The 10,284-nt window shown below is 35.7% G+C and overlaps 1 protein-coding gene across 1 annotated transcript; it reads left to right on the top strand.

The window, feature by feature from the left end:
* Positions 1 to 509: 509 nt before the first annotated feature.
* EMC8-9 (ER membrane protein complex subunit 8/9) lies at positions 510 to 6,418 on the top strand. The gene is made up of 5 exons (XM_069812926.1): positions 510 to 739; positions 954 to 1,030; positions 1,131 to 1,200; positions 3,386 to 3,480; positions 5,983 to 6,418. The coding sequence occupies exons 1-5, from the start codon at positions 527 to 529 to the stop codon at positions 6,146 to 6,148; spliced, it is 621 nt and encodes a 206-aa protein (XP_069669027.1). The 5' UTR covers positions 510 to 526; the 3' UTR covers positions 6,149 to 6,418.
* Positions 6,419 to 10,284: the final 3,866 nt, after the last annotated feature.

Raw genomic sequence — 10,284 nt, 5'->3', positions numbered from 1 at the left:
AAAAAGCTAAAAGAATAAGAAAAGATTTCATAAATTAAAACATCATATTATTGCAAGTTCATGTACACCAATGAGAGAAGCTGCGAAGAGATAGTTAAGGAACCAATATGAATTAAATGTAAGAAAGTAATGAGCATATTTGGCTGAATATGACTGAACAAATTTTGCACTTCCGAAGATTGTGTGGTAAAGAGGTGGTTAAAAAATATGGTTGGCGTTTAATTTTGCGTTGGCGCTGGATCACTGGAGCAACTAATGCTTGAAAGACATCAGAGTTATGGACTCGTTATTTGGGTTTGATGCAATTGGCTTATTGAAATTTCATTTATTTTGCATAGACAGTATTCAAAATATTAATCAATCAAACTTTATAGTTTATACTATCGATAGGAAGTCGATATACGTTTGAATGTGATATATATCGACAAGTCTATAATCGAAATTAGTAAGTTTTTCTTCCAATAGATGGCCTGAAATCTAATCCACATTACCAATCAATTTTGAGTAATGTAGTGACGTAGTCAACATGGCAGACGTCAAGTTTTCTGCTCGTGCTTATTGTAAAATGATGTTACATGCTGCTAAATATCCACATTGTGCTATAAACGGAATACTGTTAGCGGAAGAACAAAAATCTAAGGATGACAAAAAAGGAAGAGGATTGTTTATCTGTGATGCGATACCGTTGTTTCATCTTTGTTTACACGTAACCCCGATGGCGGAGGTTGCTCTTACTCAGGTTTGTATTTAATTGAAATTGTTTATTTTGGACTACCAGAGTTCAGTATATAATTAGAACAAAAAATGCAGTGATTTTTATTAGTTGAGCGATCGGCCGTTTGATGAGAGTAATGTTAATAACGTAATTTAGCACTCAATATGTGGTTAGCACATTCAGGTTAAACAGATAAGTGTAGGTACTTATATACTACAATTATATGTTTTATTGCTAGATTGATCATATGGCGACGACGTCCGGTCTTGTAGTAGCAGGATATTATTTAGCGAATGAAAATATAAAAGATTTAAGGTAAGTATTAACACATTTGTTACGTTAATGTTAAGATTATTATTCGGAATATTTTGTATCTGTAGTAGGCCTGGTAATATGTAACTTTCTGTTTTGACAGTTATGAGAAATGTGGGCAGCGAATAGCAGACAAAATTGCTGAGAACTTCAGTTCTGCTTGCCTAGTCGTAGTAAGTATATACGCCTTAGTACTTGATTTTTCATCTTCTGTTACAGGGCCTGTGGAAACAGTCGAAACATTTGTGTGTATTTTAGTATCCATTGAATCTAGTTTATGCACTTCAGTGTATTGTCAGTGGGCAATATAAAGCATAAGACAAATTGAAAGAATTTGGATTAGTCTTCCATGTAAATCTAGAGCTTAGTAGTCATTTAAGCGCTTCTTTTACGAATAACAACTGCCTTGACGTACCGAATATTTATATCATCCTTTTCGGCTTATACAGGGTAATTAAGGAAATAGAGTAACTACATATTTTAGAGGATAGTAGCATAGACTATTCTGAGAAAAAATTTCGATAATTTTGAAGATACGATGATAAGGTATGATGTCATGGAAGAGAGAGGGACCAATGTCTGATTTAAGTTTCTCTACGGGTTAGATGGGTTAAATGAGGTGATAGCTAAGTGACATTAAGCCGAGATTCGTAACAAGGTTAATGGGTTAGTTGAGATTATTTAAGTGATCGAGGCTGAGGTATTGTATGATCTACCTTTCCATTGTATCTTTAAAATTACCAAAATTTCATATGAACATGTGTCCAATTTTGAATGGGTGTGGAGGTACAGCTGTTAAAGTTTTACGCTTAACTAGTGTCACAAGTGGCAAGAAGGAAAAACAAGCGACTTAATGATTTTGCTTATTTACATAGTATCAGTACATTTCAACAGTTTAGTGCAGTTTTCTGCTCTGTATATGTTACCCTTCTGAGGTCATCTTATTCTTTTATGAGGGCAACACTATTCATAATGCGAGCGACGAATTCGCTTCTTGTGCTTACTTTGTTTTTTTACATTTCGCCTTTCATCCATCCCAACAGACAAGAATCGACAGGAGCAATGTCTGGGGAACTTGGTGGCCATTGCATGTGACCATTACAGCTGATCCATCGTTCGGGGAATGTGGGATTTGAGATTGTGTCACCTGACGTCTAAAATCTACAGGTACTCCGTTGTGTTGGAAGAACATGCCCATACTTGTAGCCAAGGAAACTACAAACATACCTTTGCTGTGGCTGAATGGTCAGACCTTCAAACTGTCATGCAGGCAGCCCGGTTCTATTCCCGGTGAGGTCTGCGATTATGAAAAAATCCTTGGTGACGCTTGTGGTGGACAAGGTCGCAGTTGGGGTTTTTTCCTGGGGTTCTCCCGTTTTTCCCCAAATTAGGCATTTACATCATTCTACACTATTTCTCCATTTTGTTATCATTCCATAGCATTCCCTGAACGCCGGCTGGCGATGCATGGAGGGTGCTGGCCTAGGGACAAGTGGGATTGCTTGGGCACACAGAGAACCTTAGTGTGGTCAGCCGGTGTGGATTTGGGAATGCGTCACCAGATGGTCAGCGCAATAGATCTTAACAGGTCGCAGTGCTGGGCCATAGTGGCTCCCCTCAGTTAAATTCAATTCAATTCAAACTACAAACAGTTGTTTCTGTACATCCATTATGAACAGTGCTGGTCTGAAACAGTATGAGAAGAGCAATGCATACTATTCCTTTGTATGTGGTCAGTAGTGTGTAGTCATTTCTTTTTCCTTCATACCATTTGCAAGGTTTATTATGCTTAACACTCAAACTGCTGTCTCTCCACACCCATTGAAAATTGCACACATGTTTATATGAACTTTTTTGTTCAGAATGGTACATTCTGCAACCCCCTAAAATATTTACTACCAAGTTACTCCTTCAGAAATAATTACAACATTATAAGCGAAAATTATTTACCTGTAAATTCCTAGTATTACGTCCTAAGTGTTACCATATGTACAATGAGAATTAAGTATATACTGTCTGGTCCATTGCATTAGTAATTCCTCCTGGACCTCTCGTGTGTTATGTTGGTAATTGTGATCTCTTGCTGGATGGAGAAACGTGGGCAGACCTTGCGACAGTGGTTCAGTTAATTGGAGAAATATCAGAGACTGATATTGGAAAGAAATAAGAGAATGTGTTTCAGTTGGCAGAAAAAAGAAAAGTGTAACAGCCTAAAATTTTATATTTTAAGCAGCATAGGGAAAGGACTAAAGGATGAAGTAACAGAGAAGGTTGGAGAAGAGCAGCAGAATATTAAGTGGGCGCAGGAAGATTGTAAAACCTGCTGATTAATTAATTAATTGAAATTTAATTTTACAGATAGATAACAGGAGGTTAACACTGAACATGGAGAATGTGGCTCTTTGTGTGTCTCAGTTTGTGGATGGAAAATGGAAATCAAAGGAAAAGTCAAGGTAAGTACTTTTCCCAAGCTTCTCATGACCACTGTTGAGCCTGTGCACCGTGTTGTCTTTTTATTGTGTTGATTATAAGTTAAAATCAATTTCAATTCGAATTTTTTTATGTAAACTAACTGTAAATAATTTTTATTTAGCTTTTGTTAAATGCACTTAAATGATTCTAATGACGCACAGCCTACCATGATTAGCATGCATCACAAATGGATATAATTAGTGGTTACAATCATTTAACTTTTTATGTTTCTTATTTTATGTAGAACAAAAATTACTTTTAATAGAATAGATGGATATAGAAATTTTTTTCTACGAGAAAACCTTTAGTAAATTTTTCCAGCAAAACTAGTGGGGGAGGGAGCTGTTAAGAATTTCATTATATACAGATTTTAATGTTGAAATCCCTAGGAGCCATTGATGTAGCTCAGTCAGCTGAATTGCTTGCCTGCCAGTTCGGAGCTGTATCTTATTTTACCAATCTGTTGTTGTTGTTTTCTAATGGCAGGCGTTTGAAAATAAAGTCATTCGACCTCTTGCACTCCAATATTTTTCGAAGATATTATCATGGCCAGCCACTGAAGCACAGATTTTGAGGTGTTCCGAATCCATTTATTGGTTTGAGTTACACAATGGGCAGTTAGGGGACTGATATATTCCAATTCTATGCAGGTGTTTGGCCAAACAATCATGGCCTGTTGCCAATATAAATGCAGCTACAGACGATTTGCGTGGTAAATCGGGAATTAACTGTGGATTTTGATGCAGAGAGTTCCATTTCTTCCCTTGAGATTGTGTTATCAAATTTTATTTGTTAAAGTCTATGTATGTAGATTTAATAAATCTTTTCACAGAGTAAAACGTAGATTTAGTAACAGGTCTGGAAGTAGCAGTGCTGCCCTTCTTTGCTAAAGCATCTGCATTCTCGTTTCCCAGGATTCCACAATGGGATGGTATCCATTGGAATACAATTCTTTTATTGAGTGATATTAATTGAGAGAGCATTTTAGTTATTTCTGCTGTTTGAGAAGAAGGTGTGTGTTTAGAGACGATTGATAGAATAGCTGCTTTGAAGTCTGACAATATAACTGCATTCTTAAATTTATTGATGTGAAATAGAAGATTCCTGAGACTTTCACTTATTGAAATGATTTCACCATCAAAACTTGTTGTTCCATACCCAAGAGATCTATAAAGTGAGAAGAGACAGCACGTAACACCTGCACCGGCACCTTGTTCTCTGGAGATCAAGGATCCGTCGGTGTATAAATGAAGCCAGTTTTGTGGAGGTTACGTAATATTAATTGTCTCTAAAGACAATTGTTTCAGTATTTCAGTGTTTACTTCTGATTTCAGTATTTCTTCTGTTAAATTTAGATATTCTATATTTAATAGAGTTAAAGGGTTTGGTTTAATTTGTAAGTTTTCTTTTAAATATTAAATATTAATTTAATTATTAATTTATTAAATTAAATACCAGTATTAAATATTAATTTTATTTAATTTAAATATTTAAAATTTAAATATGAGGACAGTTCCAGTGAAGACAGATACTGATTGTGACTTAGAAAGAGACGATGTTGACATCTTATAATGTTATATTCACTTAATTGGTTATTGTTACAGCTGCTCTTTGAGTGCACATGTCCGCAACCGTACCAGTAGCCGCTTATCAAAGAACCTGCCTACTGCAGGGGGGTAAGAGGGGTATAGCATGCGCGGCGCGAGGAGTCTGAGCTGAGTTTTGCTTGTAGGATACCCATAGCATGCATCACAAATGGATATAATTAATGGTTACAATCATTTAACTTTTTATGTTTCTTATTTTGTGTAGAACAAAATTTACTTTTAATAATTTACTCTGTGAAAAGATTTATTAAATCTATATACTTAGACTTCAACAAACAAAATTTGATAACACAATCTCAAGGGAAAAAATGGAACTCTCTGCATCATAATCCACAGTTAATTCCCGATTTACCACAAAATCATCTATAGCTGCATTTAGATTGGCAACAGGCCATGATTGTTTGGCCAAACACCTGCATAGAATTGGAATATATCAGTCCCCTAACTGCCCATTGTGCAACTCAAAGAAAGAAATGGATTCAGAACACCTCAAAATCTGTGCTTCAGTGGCTGACCATGATAATATCTTTGAAAAGTACTGGAGTGCAAGAGGTCAAATGACTGTGTCAAACGCCTGGCATTGGAAAACAACAACAACTTTTAATAGAATAGATGGATATAGAACTTTTTTCGCTATGAAAAAACCTTTAGTAAATTTTTCCAGCAAAACAAATGGGAGGGAGCTGTTAAGAATTTCATTATACAGATTTTAATGTTGAAATCCCTAGGAGCCACTGGTGTAGCTCAGTCGGCTGAGGTGCTTGCCTACCAGTTCGGAGCTGTGGCTTATTTTATCAATCTTCTGGAGAAGGTTAGGTAGCGCTCTTAGTGGATTGTTGTGCCAGTGACAATAACTGTAATCTTGTTGTGTTACAGCGTATCTCTCGAAAATGATGCTAGAGTTGCAGCAGCATCCCTTCTGCAGAGACGTGTGTATGAAGAGCTTGTGGATTTCGATAACCATTTAGATGATCTGACACTGGATTGGACGAATCAGACTGTAAATAAAGAAGTAGAAGAGGAAATGGGAGCAGATGGGTAGCAAAGTGTGTGTCACGTGTGATGTGTGACAGGACAACACTAGCAAATATCTGTCACTTGTGCAACATCGAGACTTTTCCACAGTATCCACAAATGTCAAGCAGTCTTCACACATGTGCACATATGGGGAAGTTCTTTGTGACTCTCAATGGCTGTCTCCTCTCTCACGTCTGGTATAAGAATGAGCTGTCTCCTCTATCTGTAAATTTTACTCTATTTCCGCAATTACATATACATATTTATTCTTTAGCATAAATGCTCGAAATGATGGCTACATGCTTTTATAATATATGCCTCGTCACAACTTCAGAATATGCTCCTCAAAACTAGCTGAAGATCTCCATGTAAAATGTTATTGATTTCTCCACTGGAGTTCTCCTAGGGAATGAGGACTACTGTTAGAGTCTGTTTTCAACCTCCTTTAGTAGATAATAATGAGAAGTCATTGTCAATACAGTCACTTAAAACTTCATGAATTCTGTTTATAGAATAATTGGTGAGTGATATGTGCAGTGACGTTGTTCTTCATAAAAAATAAATAGTTACTTTTTCCTGTCTACCAATTTCAGTAGAATATGGGATCGAGATTAGGCTAATACATTATTAAGAGTTTGTTTTTCTAAGAAAATGGGTCCAATACTCTTTCGAGCACTAACTGTATACTGTGATCCAGTTGTTGAAATGTGTAGAGCAGTGGTTTCAAGCCTTTTGGGCCTACAGCTCCCTTGATTTCTTTATAAATATCTATGCCTCTTTTGCATAAAAAATAAGTTCTTCTATGAAATGTAATTTTTCATATACATGCAGAAGTGTGTTTTTTTCTTTAAGAAACATTCTTTGCATTGGTCTGGCTTGAAAGTTGTCTTTATACACACACAAACACACACATACATATCGCATCTTGGGAAGAAGAGGGCCACAACTGCATTTTCATGAATTGAGATAATGCTGCTGTGTAATAGAGAAAAACTATCTCTGTCTTTTTCTATATGGCCACAAGGAGTAGGTTAAAATTAAGTCCATATGGTACTATTGCAAATCACACATTGAGCTTCAAATATCTCATTAGTACAGCTTTTGCATTTGTGGCCATCTTACCAATGCGCGATATATATGAAGATTTGAAAGTCTGGGGGGAAAAAAAAAAAAAAACTATGAAAACATTAATTAGAAGCCACTAGTGTGCGGCTTATATCCATGGCTTTCTGACAAAAAAAAAAAATCAATTCTTTGAAAGTACTCTCTGACCAAAGACCATAGTGGCATAGGAAAATGATCTTCAGTCTTTTTTTCATGATCCACTGTATTTAAAATATATTTGTTGTTACTCTATCCAAAGCAATAAAAGAATCAATTTGAAGAAAACCATACGTAAAAGGTAGTAAACGATAATGCATAGGCTTATCTTAACTTTACGACACTTCTGTTGTTGGGCTTGGTTACAAAGAAATTTCACCTCTAATAGAAGCTGACATACAGCCACACACATCATCATTCAAGTTAGCCTTTGTCAAAAACCCTTTTTTATACAGATGGATCATTTGGAATATTAATTAAAATAGTCTGACTTGATGAATTTGAATTTTATGAATTTTGAAAGTTATGTTTAGTGAAAAATTGCTTTCAATCACTTATCACCAATTAACTTGTCCTCCAGCTTGGTGTCAAGATGTATACTCTTCACATTCAGTGAAAATAGATTTTCAATCCATTCACGACCTTTTCTTATGTTTGACAGTGACTCTTGTAATAAAGCAAATGGTTAGCCTTGTCGTCATATGTCTGTCTCAGAAATGGCGTTTGTATAAACCAAGGAATGTTTACTACAACTAGCAGTGATTTTTGCAACAAAAAAAATAGTCTGCTATAGCATTGAGCAAATATTTTTCTAATTGCTTCGGAAGTAACAGATTTCTTCATGAAAAATTATATTATTTATCTCATCGCATTTTTATTTGGTGGGGAGATTGGGAGGGAGGAGAGCTAAGGGAATAACGTATTTGCTGTCTTCCTTGTACATGTAAAATTTTTTCTAGATCAGTATGTCGTGACGAAATTAAAAATCTTTGTCAGTCTGCTAATGGGTTGCAATGTAAAGGTTGAAGAGAGTTGAACAGTTCTGGAGAAAGTGCTGCAGTTTGAAAACCACTGGTGTAGAAGAGGAAATATTTATGGAATATTTTGTGATACTTCTCCCACAAAGAACTTGTTGAATATTTCAAATAAGAATTTGTTGAAGGTAACATACAGCTTATTTTCACAATTTGACAGCAAAGCTATTGTATTTGTTTTGAACAGTATAACACCTATTAACATGGCAGCTAATAAGAATGAAATGCTGGAAGAAACAGAGACCTTACCAGAATGCTTATGTCAAATGTGGCATTTGTGAAGAACTTCCCTATACGAGGTCGCACTACCTTAGCATGTTACATAATCCGTATCTGATAATGGACAACTGTGAACTTCAACTGCTTCATATTCCAGTCGTAGCATTTTATAAAACTGGATATTGGCTGCATCCTATAATTGTTTATAAATGTGAAATAATTAAGTAATAAATATTGATTGGCTTTTCCAGAAGACAGTCTATATTGTGCAGGATAAATCTTTTCAGTGACAACAGAAAATAAGAAATTGAACTCTAAACATAATCCTGTATGAGGAAGTCGAAACCGTTTATAATGTCTAACCTTCTGCTGCATAGCAGTAGCATAGCATAAATGTTGTTTTGAAGGAATTGTTATCACAGTGGTATAAGTTACATATTGCTCACCCCTTCCTACTTTGAGGAACTTTGGAATCAGTTCTTCACTCATGATTCCTCCTCTGTTTTAGACTGTTTTCTCTCTTTGTGTTCTCCTTTTCACATCTTATGTTAAGAGAGTTGACAACTTAGTCTCATTGTTTACTAATTTTTTAGCGAAATAAAGAATACTCCTACAGTGAACAATAGCTCGTGACTGAAGTGAGACTTCATTGGCTGCAGCTTCATGCCATCGATTCTCAGTACGTGATCCTGCCCACTGTGCCACGTGCTTGTGTTCACATTAGGATTATTCTAACAGCGAGAAGATTATTGGTTTAGGTTGACAGAACTCTCATAGCTTTTCTGCAATTAAATGTACATACACAGCCGCATTTTCACTACCCACATAAAAAATATATCAACTATTCCAATTAAATGGTCCAAGGTTCAACACTATTAAACCTGGATTAAGACACCAGGTATCAACCAAGGAAACAATTTATTGTTAGACCATGCAATGAAAGAGCTGAAATATTACTACAATGTAACAGATTTCAGCTGAGAGCAGTTACAGCTTTTCTCATGGGTCATGCACCTGTGAAAAAGGATCTTAATTTAATGGGCTTACTTCAAGTTAACCTAGACTGTAGATTCTGCGGGAAGGAGACTGAAACAGCCCAACACATTATTTGCTCCTGTGACACATTGGCTCCCAGAAGATACCTTATCTTTGGGAAAGATTCTCTAGAACCAAAAGATTTTGAACCGAGTTCTATATCTGGACTGTATAACTTAATCAAGGTAACAGGCTGATGAATCAGTATTAAATTATAAAACATAGGTAGCACAATAAGCCTAAGGCTGCGGTGCGTCCGGAGCAATGATGGGCCTAAATGTTGGAAAAAAAAAAAAACAAAAAAAAAACTATTCCAATTTATCTGTAAGTTACTTACAAATTCTGTTGTATCAGCTTCTCTCTCCCCCCCTCCCCCTTGCTCTCGCTCCCTCCCTCCCTGCTTGTCTTTCTCCTTCTCTCCCTCCCTCCATAAACTTCAACTATTTCACAACTGAAAATCTAAAGTGTACCAACTATCGTATAACTGCTAAGGGTAATGGTAATAGCTATTTCTTTGAAAGATATAAATTTGTTTCTGAACTTACTGTCAGCAGCTCTGATTAACTATTGAGCTTGTAATTGAGTTCCAGTTATTATTATTATTATTATTATTATTATTATTATTATTGTTATTATTATTTCTGGTATTGATTTACACCCTATTGACACATTTTGTACAGATATGAGAAGATAAATGTGTGCAAGAATTCATAAAAAACTCCTAGTTCCATTTTTGCTATGCTTCTGCTTCACAATAATCTATTTCCAGAAA

Source organism: Periplaneta americana, chromosome 2 (genome assembly GCF_040183065.1).
Source record: "Periplaneta americana isolate PAMFEO1 chromosome 2, P.americana_PAMFEO1_priV1, whole genome shotgun sequence".
Classification (NCBI taxonomy): Eukaryota; Metazoa; Arthropoda; class Insecta; order Blattodea; family Blattidae; genus Periplaneta; species Periplaneta americana.
Note: the sequence above shows the minus strand (reverse complement) of the source record. Positions and strands in the feature narration are given on the sequence as shown.

Bases quoted from the DNA above. Each gene is read 5' to 3' on its own strand.
- EMC8-9 (XM_069812926.1), top strand. From the start codon at position 527: ATGGCAGACGTCAAGTTTTCTGCTCGTGCTTATTGTAAAATGATGTTA. The intron at 1,031-1,130 runs GTAAGTATTAAC...CTGTTTTGACAG, and splicing joins GAAAATATAAAAGATTTAAG to TTATGAGAAATGTGGGCAGC. The intron at 3,481-5,982 runs GTAAGTACTTTT...GTTGTGTTACAG, and splicing joins AAATCAAAGGAAAAGTCAAG to CGTATCTCTCGAAAATGATG.